Below are 17,135 nucleotides of genomic sequence, written 5' to 3' on the forward strand. Positions count from 1 at the left end.
TCAGCTCGTCGTACTTCATGATAGGATGTGTGGGCTGGCAGTTCATCACAAAGTCACCTATTTTGTAGGAACTAGTTAAGTTTCAGCGCCACGTCTTGTTCTCAAGCAGTAAGATGCCTGCTAACTATGGTCCATATACATGAATGTCCTGAAATTATAGTGATGTTGTCATTTTAAGGGATTCGCTAACAGAAGCAAATGGTGGAAGGTCCTCATGCATCATATGCATGCAACAACCCTATTGTGTAGGAAAAACAAGATGTGACTATTTAAAAAATCACTCTTTTTAAGACGCATCATCACTTTTGTCTTTTCAGTCTACATGCAAACTCATGGAGGCCATAGAATGATAAATAGTTTTGTAACTTTCCACCCACAACAGTGTGGTTTGCGTCCCAAATTATTTATGCATTTGCATATTCAAAATTACCTATTAAGCGCCTTACCAGGCAGAAGAAACTTGAAGGGACTAATTCTCAATCTCTGTTACAAGATTTAAGGGAAAATTTTGGAGGCCTACAAACTTCCGCAATTCCATTTATTAGATATCCAAGAATTAGTCACCTTAGTAACAGCTGAGGTATGAAATGCTAAATATTTATTAAATAGAGCTGAAACCCGACTTGTTGGTTGTGCCTCTAAGGTTTTCACCTCCCGCCTCCGTCCCTCTCCGCCCCCGTGCAATGCAGCTCTGTCTTGAAATAGCATTCTTTAAAAGGCAGCTTTATGGCTCTGGAGGCATCGGCTCATTTCACAGCCAGCCCTGCCACTGCTATGGACGCCGCCGCACACACGCAGGCCAGCTGAAGTCATGCAAGCTGCAGCAATGAGGGCTGTCGGGGCCTCCACGGCTGCTGTCAGACTGCAATTGGAAACAGCTTTTGCAAAGTACAGCATGAGGGATCAGGGATTCCTGTCCACAGCTCCCTGACCCGCCGGGATTTTAATTAGACCTGGTACAACCCATTAGAGATCAGACACAGGAAAGTCATGATGAGACCATACAAGAGCATCTTCTGGTCTCCAAGTTGTGTTCTGCATGGCTCCCTTCCAGGCCTGAAATTACTGTCACTCACCAGTTAATAAGGAAACAATTTCTGCGGGGGGACAGGAGTGCCAGGAAGGCCTGACCCCAAAGTAGGACAGGTTTAGTTCGATATCCACCCTTTCCTCCAGCCCCTACATGTGCAATTGACTAACTGCTCCAATTCTTACCCTTATCTCAGTCACTCCAACTTTTTCAGTCACTTAGAGATAAAATAACTTTTGCAGAGATCATAGGAAAACTATTTAGAATATTAATAAACTAGAACCATTCAATGAACATTTCTTCTTGGCACGCCAACCTCAATGGAGAGAGCCTCCTCTCAGGAAAATAAGCTCAAGTCAGTAATTTCGTTTAAAAAAACAACAACACAACTTTTAGGGATTTAAGATTAATCCAGATGTAGCCCCATTTCCTAGACCTCTGTCTAGATCTAGAAGCGAAGAGATGGTAGAAGGTCAATGATTACAACGTTCATTTCACTTGTCAACTCTTCAGTCATCCCTGAGACACATTTACTGCTGTAGGAAAATGAATTAATCAGAGCTGATAAAAAATGAGCTCATCAGACAAATTAGCAGCATATCCTTTACATACAAGCCACTCATTCTGATGATGATACAACGCTGTAGATGGTCATCCCTGAAGGTGGGCCAACTGTAACTTTGACCTTGAAAGATCCTGAATCATAACGCCCTTAGATGTATGATTTCCAGGCAAAGAAAGAGCTGTGATCTGGTTTTTGTTTTTTTTTACCTACCTTAGAGGTTCAAGTCAAATTCCATCTCTTCAGTGATACTTTCCCTGGTCCCCTTGAGTCACCTGTTTTTTGTCTTCCACCGCAAGTCTCTGGGACCTCTCCTTAGCACAGAACTTTCTGGACGATGTAGGTAGTTGCTCGTAGGTGACTATTCCCCTGCTAGATGCTAGGTTGTTTCCCCAAAGGTCCTGATTGCCTCTTACTCATTCCTGAAACCCTCCTCTCCCCTGTTCTGAAGTTAAAATCCAGAACGGAATTCAAAACAAAACAAACAAAAAACCTTTTATTGTCTAAAATGCAGTATCGGTTTGTTGTTATTTAGGGAAAAAGATGTTTTCAGAAAAAAAGTATAGGCAAATGATGGCCAGTATTTCAGAGGGTAGGAGAAAGCTCAGGAGAGAGCATTTCGTGCAAATTAGATACTATTAAGCAGAGGAAAGTATAACACTCTGAGATGCTACTCAGCTATCACCTTAACGCTATCCCAAACTAGAGCAAATTTAGACTCATTAGACCTTAGGACCCTCTACACGTAGCAAACAAAACTTTTAGATAAAAAAATTTTTAAGTAACTCGTCCTCTAACAAAAGCAATTTCTTAAAAGCACCTTAGAGACCTGCTTAATGACAAAATGAGTGAGATTTTGGCGAAATTTTTCTCAATAATGATCAAATCAAGAAAAGAAAAAGGAATTCTGGTCATCTATAAATTAACTAGAATGTTCCATCGTTTGGGCCTTACCCCCAATCCGGCACAGAAGCCAGCTTGGTGAGAGCGGTAAAGCCTTGGGCAGCCCTTACCTTCAGGAATATGCATCTTTTGAGCATCTTCAGGATGAAGTAACCCCAGTACAGGTGAAGGATTTGCAGGACCATGAGCTGTAGGTTGAGGAAGATGTACGAAAAGAAAGGCTCGAGGTAGATCATAGGCACAACCATCGTGCAATGCAAAATCCTGAAAAACCAAGCAGATGACAGCATTTCGTTACAGTCCAAGTACTTGGGAATTGGCAGTGAGAAAACACGTACTTCTCCTCCCAGGGCATACAACATTTACTTCACATCTAATCATGTCCAGGAAATTCTCAAGAGAAGACAGGATGATAACATTACCTTTTATATCATTATTGGCAAGCCACAGAAAAAGCGCAGTCTGCCTCCCAGGAGCAAAGTTAAAGCGAATGGAATTTTTATAGCCTCAGAGCCTGCACGCCCATATTCCTTCCTGTACCTGGGTTTCCTCTTTGCAAACAGACGTGTGCATGCTAACCCTCCTCACCTTCCCAGGTTTGTAGAACAAATGAGAGAAGGCAGGTTTACCTGGGGTTATTTACTGCCTTATGACAGGATCTTATCTATTATCAGAGGTGAATGGGGGATTCTACCAAAGCAAACTGTCCAGATAAAAGAGGTTTTTAAAGAAGCAGACATTTTATTATTACTTCCTTCCACTTCCACTTTCTAAAGGGAATTGCCTGCTTTTTAAGTTTCACAGACTCCCAGACACAGTCTGAACTGCCCCTCCTGACCCAGGATTTATGGTGCCACTGGACACTGTTGTAGTATGTAGGGCCATCTGTTACCTCCCCAAACTTCATACATGGCTGTGATTTTAGAGTTCCTGGATAGATGTGTTTGTAAGGATTTTACTCCAGTTATAAAAATAGCTGACTCATATAAAATTGGAAAAATAAAAGAAGTTGCCCATCATACTACCACTTACACAACACCGTGATTTTTCTATTATCTTCCAGTTTTTTCCTATACATATTTATTTTAATGTTATTTTTTCAAATTACTATGTAGTAAAATTGACTGTTTTTTGGTGTGTGGTTCTATGGATTTGTGTAACCACCACCACAATTAGGACACAGAGCAGTTCCATTATGCCTCCCAAAACCCCTGGACTGTCCCGTTGTAGCCATGCCCTCCCCCAGGCTAACGCTTGGCAAGCACTTATCTGCTCCCCATCCCTGTAACTGTGTCTTTTCGAGAAGGCCCTATGAATGGAATCGCACAGTGTGTTGGCTTTGAGGTTGCCTCTGTCACTCAGCACAGCGCCTGCGAGATCCACACATGTTGTGGTGTCAACAGCGTGTTCCCCTTTGTGACCGAGTGTCATGTTATTGAATGCAGGTACCACAGTTTGTCTATTCACCTACCAAAGAGCACTTGTGTTGTTTCCAGTTTTTCACAATTCTGAATAGAATTATGAGTAAGTATTCACATCCAAGTTTTTGTGGGATTCTAGGTTTTCATTTCTCAAGGGCAAACGCACAGAGGTAGAATTGCTGGGTATCACATGGTAAGTATACCCCTAACTTTAGAAGAAACAGAGCCCCTGTTTTCCAGAGTGGCTATGTGGCATTCCTGCAGCGACGTGCAGGACTGCCAGGCGTTCTCACCCTCATTAGCACTTGGGATTGTCCTGCAGAGACTTTTGCCACTGTCGTAAACGTCGCACTTATGGGGTTTTATGTTCAGACACGGAACAACCTGGTGTATCCAGTCGTTCCCAAATTGAAGGTTATTTCTTTAGAAGTTTATATTCCTGAAGGCAAGATTACTGTTTCAAGGTGTACATTAAAAGTATACACATTCAAGGTGTATATTAAAAGCTATCAAGACTTTGCCAAATTATTTTCTGAAATTTATACAGTTTATGAGGCCGCCAGCAGTTCCTGAAAGAAGAGCTTCATTGAACCCCAATGCTGACAGTTCCCTGTCTTGTTCAGTAGCTCTCCTTCCTCTTTTGTGAGGTCTTAGCTCAAGACCTTTATCTATTCAAAGAGTAATTAAATGAACTCTAAACAAAGTAATAGTCACTTATCCATTTTACTTATGCAAATGTTTTTTTAAAACTTAGAAATTGCAGAAAAATATAGCTTTTTCCTTTCTTAAAATGTGTATACATTTTTTTGGCACCCTCCGTACATAGAGCCTATCTGTCATTCTGATTTGCTGGGTCTTTAGGCAACTGTGTGTCTTATTCTGTCCTTAGCCTAGAATGCCCTTCCTCTTTTCAATGGCCTAATGGATAATTAAACATTATCATAAGTATGGACAGGAAAAAACATAGTATATGTAGATAGGGTCTGGTGACATCTGCAGTTTCAGGCATCCACTGGGGGTCTTGGAACGTTTCCCCCGTGGATAAGAGGGGGGGGGCAACTGTATTACTGTTGCCACCACTGTGACGACGCCTACTTTCCTGCCATCACCCCTCCTGCTGCAGAGGGCTCACGTGAGTAACGCAGTTAGAGCAACACCCAGGACAGGGACGGCTGCTGAGCTGGCTGCATTCTCTGCTCAGGTCCCAGGGGGAGGAAGAAGAGGAGGAAGCCGCTGGAGGAGGAGGAGGAGGAAAAGGAGGAGGAGGGGAGGAGGGGAGGAGGGCAGGAGCGGGCTCAGCAGGATGGGGATGCTGTGCAGCCTGAACACTCTCTGCGGAGGACAGAGGGGACGGGAGGCCAAGACTGGAGAGGAGTTCTGAAGGGAGCGGGCTTGGGGCCCTGGGGGCAGCAGGTTACGGGGCTGCAGTTACACTTTCAGGGCCTCTTTCTAGGGGTCTCAGCGTGCTCGGTAAGGGACAGTGCAGCCTCTCAAGCTCAGCTGCTTCTCCTCCTTCGCAAAAAGGAGAGTGGGAAGAAGATCAAAAGGAGCGCATCTGTCCCTCTCCATTTGGTCCCTCACACGTGTGCGTCATGTGTGCAGGCACGTGCTCGAACACACCAAAACACTGCACCTTTACGTTACGGGCTACGTGGAATTCCTGTGTGCCAGAGAATGAACGCCAGAAGGCTGCCGTATCCTCAGTTCCCAGAGCTGCTGCTCCGTCCACTGGACTCAACCCGTCCAAATGGACCCACTGCTGCTGTGCACGTGGCTCGCAAAGCTTGGATGGCCCTTTCCGGGTTTTCTGCTTTGTTTTTCGTCGTCACTCTTTTAATCACTGGAGTTTAAATGGTTTGGAAAAAATCACATCGTGGGTGTCGCTGGGCCAGAAAAGTCAGCCATCAAAAAGCTGTATTTTTCTAATGGAAACTGAAAGTTAAAGGTTTTCTTTCCTTGTTAATTTTAGATATGAGCAGTAAGGCTTTTCGGGATAACGAATGCTGGTTCTGCCAGTGAGTAACTGCCTGCCTTATACTTCAGACATGTCTTATGTTTCCCAGTGACTGTGCAATTGAAGAAAACTTAATAAATACTTAGGGGAGGTAAACGATGCCTGCTCTTAATCATCCAAATTAGTAATTTCATTGGAAACATATCTGTCCAATGTTTCAAATGTCCTGTGTCTAGGCTTGGTTCTTTCACAACTAGCTGTGTGACCCTGGAAATATCTTAACTCCTCACCTGAAAAGTCAATAGGGGATCTAAATGGTCCAACAATGCTGATGACACAAAAGACAAAGAAGGAGCAAGGACCTGTCCCAGGAGACAACTGAGTGCAGTGTGTGCCCCTGGGCCAGACCTGATCTTAAAGGGAAAACGCAGTAAAAGCCATTTTTGGATCAAGGGACAAAACCGGAACACAGGTGGTAGGCTGCCACATTCCCTGAAACTGAAAACTATCCTGTGATTCTGTTCAAAGAATTCCTCGTTCTTAGGAAAGACACAGAGAAGTATTTACGACTAAAGGGACCTGATGTTTGCGACTTTCAAGTGGTTCAGAAAAAAAAAAAAGTACATACGTACACGTGTGTGTGCGTGTGTGTGTGTGCTGAGAAAGAGAAAAGGAATGACACAGCAAACAGGGCAAAATGCTAGCCGGTAAATCTGGGTAAAGGGCATCTATAAGAGTTCTCTGCAATATATTTGAAATTCTCCTGTAAGCTTGAAATTATTTCCAAATAAGTAAGTGAATAAAGGGATTGAGCTAAATTTTGCATAAGGCCCCTTGTCCTGAAGTTCTCTGATTTGAAGCAGGGCAATTGTCATAACTGCCTGTAATAAGCTACAGGCAGCAAGAGGCCAGGCCTGTGGGCTGCAGGGAAGGGGCACCTCGGAGGGCACGGTGTTGAACGAGACGTTGAACAAACACAGGCGGTCAAGTTTACTGTCTCCTTCACAAGGCGTGTGACTGGAAAGTCTGGCTCCCAGAGATTAGAGATTCGCATCTGCAGGGGTGAGTCAGGGGAGTGGCCCCAGCTTCAACAGAGCCATTGTCACACGGCACAAGTCCCTCCTTCCCTCCAGGGCTGTGCCATCACTCAGCACCCAGGTCCCAGGCCTTCTGAGGACTGAAAGGACCCACGGTGGCCGCATTATGTCTCTTGATGAACATCCGCTAAGAGCACTGCTGGAGGCTTTTGGCTTTGTCTTATCTTTTTGCCCCTTAAAACTGGCCTCTCTCTGATCACCATTCCAGGTATTTATATGTTCTCACCACCTACAGAATTCATTTTCACACAAGGCTTCCCAGGGTTCTGTTTTTCTACACCAGTGAGAGCGGGATTATCAAAAGCGAAAGCCTGAAGTCCAGTGAACCAGTGGCAGGAAACACAAGCATATGTTCCCTTGGAGGTAAGGAAGTTATCTGAATATTATTCAAATTGGAAATGTTGTTTTTTTTTCTTTTTGGAACATCCAAAAATCAGGTCAGTATTAATTGTCTTCAAGTATATGGATGAGGTGGTAGATACAAAGGACCCTTCTGCTGTTACGAACTTCTGTAGGGTGCAAGCTGCATCTCACCCATCACTGTATGCCTCACAACATCCAGCTGTGATGAGTTCAGGAGATGCAGCGATGAACCAGCACCGCCCCTGTAAACATCTATAGAAACCGAGGGCTGCTGCCCTCAGACAGACCAGCTGTCATTTATGGGGGAAAACTGTCATGACTTAAAGAGTCATTTCCCGACCTTACAAAGGTCTTTCTAGGCTAATGATTCGCAGGTGGCATGTGCATAAAGACATAGATACATCCAATAATAACTAAATAATATACATCCAATAATAATAACTAAAAATACAGAAGTCATTATTTTAAAGCAATAGTTGGGAATACAGTGTGAGAAACATAAGCCTGAGATTTAAATGCTTTTGAATAAAAATACAAACAAATGGGGTAACCAGGCAATTTGATTGAAGCAATTTTGACAATACTGATTGGCATTTCTGCTTAATGTTGAAAGTAACAGTGTTTAGAAAAATCAATGTAATTAGCTTGCTGACACTGGCTGAGAATCGTCTAAAAAAGGTCCCCAGAAAGAGCAAGAGGACAGGAAAAGAGGAGACACTGTTGTACAAGTACAAAAGGAAACTCTTCAGGGGAAAGCAAGTGTCTCTGAGGCAGGGGAAAATGAAGAGAAAGTCAAAGAAAGGGAAAGACAAGTGTAATATACAAGTTCCAGCTCTTTTTCTCAAAACTTCCAGACAAATTTCAGATGGGTCGGCTTTCTCCCCACTCAACCCTTTATCTCACACCAAAATGTGCAACAAAGAAAGGCAATTGGATTGCAAATCCAATTTTTGCAAACTGCCTTCCATCGCACCTCTAAAATGTCTGAAGCTGGAAAGAGGTTTATCACTGGCACGCTCTCTGGTCCATAGTCAATTCCCAATATATCTGGACTAACAAAATATCCCTGAAGAGTGAGTCTGCAGAGTTACAGGATCAGGACAGGTGGTTGGCGCCAAGCTAACAACAAGAAACCAACTTCTCTTTGGCACCACAGGTGACTGTGTAGCAAGTTCAACCCCGTGGGACTGTTAGAGCAGCAGGTAGATCAACACGCTATAACCGATCCTTTCAAAAACCATTGAAAACCCATCTCCCAGACTTCCAGTAGCTTGGTGAGTTTTTCCTCGGTCTTCCAAACAAAGCTGATCGGTCAACGTCAGCACAGAAAAATTTTTACCAGCAAAAAAGTTTTTTACAGTCAAATGTGTTAATACTGGTTTCTTTGCGGTCCAACTCCCTGAAGACAGCAAACAGTGGTACTGGCTGCTGTCTGCATTCAGTGAAGTATCAAGATTAAGAAAAGACCAAATGCATGGAACCAAGTCTCCTCAAAACTCAGAAACGCTGGCAGGAGAATGAGTTCTTAAACCTCAGGTTTTTAAAGTCGGGATGTGTGGGAAAGTAACACCACCTCCACAGTCACTCAACCCCAACACGATGTTCAAAAGTTTATGGGCAAGAGTAAGCTTGCTTGCTGATGTTGAGACATCGTGGGAAAGTCTGGGGTGACTGTCCTTTGTTGCTACATCCAAAGTCAACCACAGCAGCAATACTTAGAAGCTTCTCAGAGAGCGCCCCAGATGGAGAGCTTCCATGGTAGGTGCTTTGAAAAAAGGTCCACAACATCTCTGAAACTACTCCCATCAAGAAATGGAGTCTAATTTTACTTTCCTTAAATATGAGCTGGAACCAGTGAAGAAAATGTGGTTGGAAGTGACTTGAGGGGACTTGTGAAGCTAGGTTGTCAAAGGGCATACAGCGTCTGCCTAGCTCTCTCTTGAGCTGCTCACTTTTGAAATCCAGCTGCCATACTAGGATGAGGGGCCATGTTAGGTGTCCCAGCTGACAGCCGGGCTGATTTTATATGTGTTCCCTCAACCATGTGAGTGAGGAAGCCTTCGAGAAAATTCCAACTGACTGCTCGGCCACCCTCTGCCTGAAACCACATGAATGAAAACCGTCTGGCTGATGCCAGTCAACTCCCAGAATCATTAGAGATAATAATAATCAATAAATGTTGTAGTTTGAAGAGGTCTGCAAACGGTGGCCTGTAGGGAAAAGCTGGCCTACACCCCATTTTTCTACAGCCTGTGAGCTATGCTGGGTTTGGCACATTTTTAAAGGGTTGTAAAAGAAACAAAACAAAACAAAGAAAAATATGCAATGGAGACCATATATGGCCCTGGAAGCCTAACATCGTTATTCTGTGGCTCTTTACAGAAAAAGTTTGCACACCAGTGTCTTACACCACTAAGTTTTTAGGTGGTTTGTCACACAGCTGCAGATAACTGGAGCACATGGTCCCTTTAGAACACCGGGAGGGCAGCACGCTCTGACCCTTCTAAGCAGACTTCCCTGGATGCCGTCCATCCACCAAGAATCTGGCCTGAAACCCAGATCTCCATCTTTTCCCCTGGAGCCCAGGATCTAATGATCTACCACTAATTTTTCTGTTGAGAGGATCTGAAACTCTTCCACTAGCCCCAAACTAGGGTTGGTTATAAGCTCTTCCTTCCAAACCATCGAAGCCTTCCTCACATTTTCCCTCTGGTTTCTGTCAGTCAACACATGGAAAATGGTGCTTGCCAAAGAAATGATTGTCAGGCGATACACAATATAGGTTCTTCCTCGCCAGCCCTTGGCTAAACAAAATCAACAGACTGACCAAGAGCCAATCAGTATTAAAAGGACACGCAAACCATTGCTAAAACCAGTGATCATGGAGAACGAAATGACTATCAGTTTCCTCATCTTGAAATGGGGGTGATAATACCTGTCTTTATGATTTATTGTGTAGACTAGTACCAAGGTACATAAAGGACCTAATCCAATGTCTGGCATGCAATTCACGGTGGTTACAATTATTGTAATTTCACCATAGAGCATGCCCTCTTTTAAAGAGCTGATAATTGGCCAATGACATTTCACTGGAATTAACTAGAAAAGCTGCTACACAAAAGTGAAGATCCACAGTCGTATTCATGAAACAAGACGTAGAGTAAGAGTTGCTGTCTACCCACTGGGTTACACATTTTCTATCTCCCCTTGTTAAAAAGCCTTTTCCACATGGGAAGGTGTCATTTTCATCATACATGAAAATGGCTCCCCCCTATTCTTTTCTCCAACTGAACGTGGCACAAATAACTGGAGATCAGCATAAGAATGTCAATGCTCTGACTTCAACAACGTGCCAAGGCCACCTGAGCATGCTGACCAAAGGCAAGGCCCAGCCTCTTGTCTACTTACCAGAAGGGAAAAATAATGAGGCGGCTGATGAGAAATATGGCGGAAAAGATGAAAAACAAGGTGTTACAGGTCTGCTTCCATCCGGCATAAGAAAACATCTTAGCAGACTGAAAACAAAGAAAGAAATTGCATTCAGATAAAGTGATACTGGCATACATTTTTAAAATTAAATATTTATAAATGATATGTCTGGGATTTGTTTCAAAACAATCTGGGTTGGGGGGGTGTTGCGTGTGAATGGGGAAACAGATGAAACAAGGTTTGCCATATTGATAACTGGTAAAGCTGCCTGATGGGTCCATTGGGTCCTTTATGCTCTTCTCTTTATCTTGTCATATGTGGGAAAGTTTCCATAATACAATGTTAAAAAAAGATATGTTAAAATGACTGTAATATTACTCCTGTCTTTCACAGGCACCACAAGTTAACACAGCTCATCTCAGCATGCTTTTTTATTTGGGTTTTTATTTGATTTCTCCATTTAGCTTGCAGGAGAGCTGGGGTGAAGAAAGGCTAGAATATGTGTCCTGGTCTGGGAGAGAATGTTGCAATCCAGGCAGATGACAGAGAGGAAGAGTTAGAAGGCAACTCTTGGGGCCTTGTCCTGGTTGAAATCAAATTTCAAGCACTTGATTTTCTCTTAAGCTCACTTACTTTATGCTAGTCTATGCCTATACTACTCATACGATTGGTGTTGAATAAAAAGAATCACAGATAGGGTTTTTTTAATGTGGTCTTAGAAGGTTAATTGATGAGTATTCTCTCTTGTATTATCCAGTGGAGCCCAAGGCTGAAAGGGAACATGTCTGGAGTTGGGGTGAGAGGCACATAAGAGCCGCTGAGGGTAGCCCAACCCTTTAGGGAACATGGCTTAGGCTGGGCGGTTTCAGGTCTGAAATCACCCCAGCAGCTCAAGGCCCCTCTAGAAAAAGGGAAGCAGCATATGTATACTTCAGGAAGGGTTTACACTGCATTACATTTTCCATACTTACCATAGGACAATTGTCAGAGGGCCCAAAAGAAAACAGTCTCAATTGCTGAGATGGAAGGCTAGTATGCCAGGTGGGTGGGAGGTGGGTATGGGGAGAAAGACCAGAAGCTTAGAGTGCCTGGCATGGAGTGAGGAGCTGTGTGAAGGGTCAGAGGCCAGACCAGGGTACGTAGCAAGAGATGTGCCTTAGCGTTACAAGAGCCCAGTTGTGATGGTCAAGTACAAATACACGCACAGCCCATTAGGACTGTGCAAAGGTGGATATCAGACAGTAACCCCCCTCCTTTGCTAAGCATCAGTCAGGATACTGTTAAAGTGTTGGGTCCTGGATCTAAACTTGAACTTGTGGAAAATTAGAGAGGAACTCCCGGGAAGACACATGAAGAAGGTGAAAGGTGGCTTACGAGTAAGAATGGTAGATGTTGAGGCCATTTTCCCTTGCAAAGAAAGAGCTAGGAAATGACCCACCCACTGCCTTGGGGAATATGAAAGATGAACAGTCCCCCTGTCTAGGAAGGTCTAAACAGGGGCAAAAGTTGCCTGGGTTCAATTAGAACTTGACGGAGAGGACAAAGACGAAAACAAACTATGGGAGGACGCTGTGGAATAGGCACCCCTGGGAATTTCAAAAACAGGCCCCAAGCCACTACTCTGCCACCAGCTGATGGGAGGTACCAGCCTTGCTCATTGAACCTCAAGTTTAGATCATGACGGGTGAATCAAAATGATTCATTATCATCAACAACACCAAGCTGCTCTCATAGCTTACCCATAAGGGACCTCTGAACTTGACATTTTATTTTTCTTCTGGTTTTTTTTTTACCTAGGCTCCTCAGAACATTTTATAACAGTAATGAGCTCAACTTTATGATACACTCTAAGGGTTAGATATGGCTTCTCGTATTACAGCTGAGGATAGAAAACAAAGCATTAAGTGATTTGCCCAGTCAGCTAATGAGTTGTGTCCTGTCAGTGATGGGAGATGGGGGCGGGGACAACCCAGCTCTTAGTCCCAGTTCCAACATCTAACTCCCTTTAAATAACATGATGAAGCTGTTTTTACAATGGTCATGCGCCAAAGGCAATGGAGCTGGAGGGTTTAGAAGCAACACAGCAGCAGAAAATTCTTAAGTCCTGGCCAATGTGGTCTTAATTTTCAGACCGGGTTACTTAGAGATGATCAGAGAAGGGGGTCATTATAACAGAGATGGCAAGTCAGATAGCGACACATGGAAAAACTGGCACAGTCCTTCTCTGGCTAAGCCATGTGCTGCCCTGAAGCAAACAGAATGACCTTGACCTTCAGAATGGGATTTACATGTCTAATTACAATTACATACAAGAATCAAAATGCTCTATGCAGCTAATGGCTTAATAGTAGCCAGTTGCTTTGCAATGGCTTCAGATGTCTTCTGGTTATGTCTAGAACAGGGTTTGGCAAATTACATTGCAGCTTGTGGGCTAAGGCTGGTCAGCTCCCAAGTTCAGAATGGTTTTCATGTTTTTAAAGGGGTACAAGAAAAGACCAAAAACACACACAAGAAAAAACGAAGAACGTGTTACCAAAGATCTTATGGGGCACACAAAGCTCAATTTGCTATCTGGTCCTTTACTCAAAAACCTGCTGACCCCCATCTAGAAGAACAAGATTCTATTACATTTCATTTAATTTCCCCCATATCAACCTCTATTTAATAACTAGCTCTTCGAGAGGCAATCCTGAGTGAAAAATGGATTAGCATCCTTTTCCCCAGCTTTGTTATAAATGAGTACATTTGGGAAATGTGGTTCTAAGCACAGCAGGGGAGCTGGCAGGTAAGAGGACCTTTGGATCAGTACCTCAGGTAAACGTGAACCAGTACATCACAGAAACAGATAGAGAAAACAATCCTAGTTTTGCTCTGTTCCTCATATTTTGAGTGGTTTGGGATTTCTTAGGGAGACTCTTGTCTGAATATCTCCTGCTCCAGAACATTCCTTCCTTAGCAAATAAATGTCATTTAGAAAAACAACAGCTTTCAGTCCTTAAAGCTGGAGGGGCACCAGTGTAAAGTGGTGCAAGCATCCAGGGGGTATTCAGCTTTGGCCGAAGTCAGCATACGGTGCTGGCCAATGCTAAGAATCCATAGCTCGAGGTTTCCTTTTAGAAGATCAGAGTTCACTCCATCTTCAAATACCTCAGTTTATTTCCTGAGCTTGTGTCTGCACGCAACTTCCATAAGTGGAATCCCACAAATTAACCTCGCTCTCGAGGACCATGGAGAAAGAAGGTTGGAAACTGAAATCGAAAGGTTTTGTTTCTTTGAGCTGGAAGGATCTGGGGACCCAGAGACATCTGTGGACTCTGCGTATTTCCGGGACAGAGAGCCCAGCTAAATTGTTCACAGACAATCCTTCCTGTGAGGAGTCATGGAGCCCCAGGACGTGGCACTGTTATTAGTGTTTGAATGGCAAACGTTTACCTCCAGCCAAATGTCGGCCACATCGTGCACGATCATCACGAGGGTCCCACTGCGAATGTAATTAGCACACCAAGAGAAGCTCATCAGACTAATGGCAGCCAGGTGGTGGATGACATGAGCGAGAAAATCCTACCAAAGGAGGGGAAGATGGAATCCATTAGGCAAATGCAGTTATTTCCCAATCACTGGAAGAGCTAGTAGTAGTAGTAATAATAATAATAATAATAATAATAATAATAATAATTTAGAAACCAATAACTTACATCTGCATGTTTTGAAATTTGTGAAATTCTTTCACTTTAATTCTTACACTTAATCCTTACAAGGGAGACAGGGCAAGAGTTACACTCGTTGATGAAGTCACTTAACTCAGAGAGCATTGAAGAGTTATCACTAAGTCCTAACATCTGCTGTTCTGCCACAGCCCACACTGCATTTATTATATGTACACACACACACCCAACATATACTTACACACACAAGCATAGTCCTGTGTACATTTGCAGTTATTGTTTATTGCCTGTCTAAATCCGAAAAGGAAAATGGATAAATAACAAAATTACACAACCATTAAGATAAGAGTTATTGTATATGACAGAAGTAACAAATGGAAGTGGACTATTATATGTTAACAAATCAGGCTAAGGAAAGTTACCACAAAGACTCGAAGGTTTTCTGCAAAGAAGATGTACAAACGGCCAATAAGCACATGAAAATATGCTCAACCTCATTAGCCGTCAGGACAATGAAAATCAGAACTGCAATGAGATACCACTTCACATCCCCAAGACAGCAATAATAAAAAAAAGACAGACAATAACGAGTGTTGACAAGGATGTGGAGAACCTGGGAACCTTACACATTGCTGGTAGGAATGTGAAATGGTGTGGTTGCTTTGTTAAGTAGCCTGGTGGTTCCCCAAAAGGTTAAACATAGAAATACCATATAGCCCAGCAATTCCACTATTAGGTAGAAATGAAAACATATGTCTGTGCAACATTTTGCATATGAATGTTCATAGCGGCATTATTCATAATAGCCAAAAAGGTGGAAACAATCCCAATGTCCATCAACTGATAAATGGATAAACAAAATGTGGTCCATCCATACAGTGGGCTATTATTCAGCAATAAAAAGAAATGGAATACTGATACATGCTACAACATGAATGAACCTGAAATCATCATGCTAAGTGAAAGAAGCCAAATATAAAAAACCATATATTGTATGATTCTGTTTATATGAAATGTCCAGGAGAGGCAAATCCATAGAGACAGAAAGTAGATGAGCAGTTGCCTTAGGCTGGGGAAATTGGGAGAAATAGGAAGTGACTGCTAATGGGTTTTCTTTTTGAGCTGATGAAAATGTTCTAGAATTGACTTTTGGAGATAATTGCAGAACTCTGTGAATATACTCAAAACCATTGAATTGTGCACTTTAGATGGACAAACTGTATGGTATGTGAATATCTCAATAAAAATGTTTAAAAAAAAAAAAGCTTAAAGGTTTCAGTTCCCTGGAAGCCAAAATAAAGGAGTGAACATGATAATAACAATATTTAATTTATTGGGCACTTACTGTATACCAGGAAGTGCTTTAAATGGATTAACTTGCTTAAGCCTCACAACAACCAGAGGAGATAGAAACCATGTTTAGCTCCACTCTACAGATAAGGAATTCAAATGTAGGGAGTTTAACCAACTACCTGGAGATGTACGTGAGTGGTGAACCCAGGGGTTCGAACCCAGGCAATCTGACCCCAGCCTGTGCTTTACCCAACTCCTAATTGTTTTATGTCTCTGAAGATATGTGTTTACAAACATATGACATATATCTACACTTAAGTTTTGAAAAAGTACTCAAGGCACCTGTCAATGACACAGAAACCAACTACTGAAAAATAAAAGGTTTGATTGCCTCAAGAACTCACTGAAGAATCATATGGGATCAATCTACCTGAGTATATATCTACGAAGGCCTTCTAAAAAATGATTATTTTCAAACCTGTCCCTTGAGATGTTTCACAACAAATACTTACCAAGGCACCAAAGCATGAGCATAATTTACAATATTCTATGTGCTAGAGAAGCAGAAAAGCTATGAACTGGAACTAAATGCACAGAAAAATATAATTTAAAGATTAGGATTAGGGAATACAAATTTTTGAAACAAATGAATAAAGTTTTGTAAATAAGACACCTACCTTCCTTTTGACATCAGAGCCCAGGCTGAATAAGAGAGACCAATAAAAACTCATCTCCAAAATGTAGTACCAGTACTGGGATGGCAGCAAGGCCTGGGAAAAATCAGAATATTTACTACTTTAATGTCTATATAAACAACTAATTTTAAGGATTAAAACTATTGTGTATACATGGTTATGTTCCCCAAAATTCCCCAAAATAATATGCTCTATGTTTCAACCTCTGAGAGAAAATTGGAGATAATATTTCAAGGCATTCTATTTCTAAAAGGTTAGACAAGAATTCTAAAATCAAGTTAAATGTTTTGTTTAACAGTTAATAAAACTACAACAGTTGTAATTGCCTCATTTCAGTTGATTGATAATTAAATTGGAAAAATAATTCAAAAATATTTACTTAAGCACAACGGCAAGTCCATTCTGCTGGTCCCACAATTCACCTTGTTTTGTTTCTTGAATATTACTCAAAATCTGCTGTCCTAACCTCTTTTCTGGTGACAGCTGATGATCTGAATTGGCCCATTCTCAAATGGGATAGTAATAAAATATATACAATTATTTAAGTACTCTAAAAATGTCTTCTGAAAAAAAGAATGAGATTTCTACAGCCAGAATTTTCTTTAATAAGGATACAATGGGGGGATTTCAGCTAAGATGAGACATTATATGACTTCGTGTGATGGGTTGTTACATTAATGCCCCCAACGAATGTTGCCTTCTGACATCCATGCCCTGGTATCA

General features: G+C 42.3%; 1 protein-coding gene across 2 annotated transcripts in view; it reads right to left on the reverse strand.

Moving 5' to 3' along the window:
• Positions 1-17,135, reverse strand: part of CERS3 (ceramide synthase 3) — a 110,283-nt gene that overhangs the window by 22,831 nt on the left and 70,317 nt on the right. For both annotated transcript variants that reach the window (XM_019637839.1, XM_019637838.1), the window contains exons 7-10: positions 16,395-16,487; positions 14,192-14,320; positions 10,739-10,845; positions 2,606-2,759 (exon numbers count right to left, since the gene is read on the reverse strand). In XM_019637839.1, coding sequence (XP_019493384.1) covers positions 2,606-2,759; positions 10,739-10,845; positions 14,192-14,320; positions 16,395-16,487 — 483 coding nt within the window. The remainder of the gene's footprint in view (positions 1-2,605; positions 2,760-10,738; positions 10,846-14,191; positions 14,321-16,394; positions 16,488-17,135) is intronic.

This window comes from Hipposideros armiger, unplaced genomic scaffold, assembly GCF_001890085.2.
Source record: "Hipposideros armiger isolate ML-2016 unplaced genomic scaffold, ASM189008v1 scaffold_35, whole genome shotgun sequence".
Taxonomy (NCBI): Eukaryota; Metazoa; Chordata; class Mammalia; order Chiroptera; family Hipposideridae; genus Hipposideros; species Hipposideros armiger.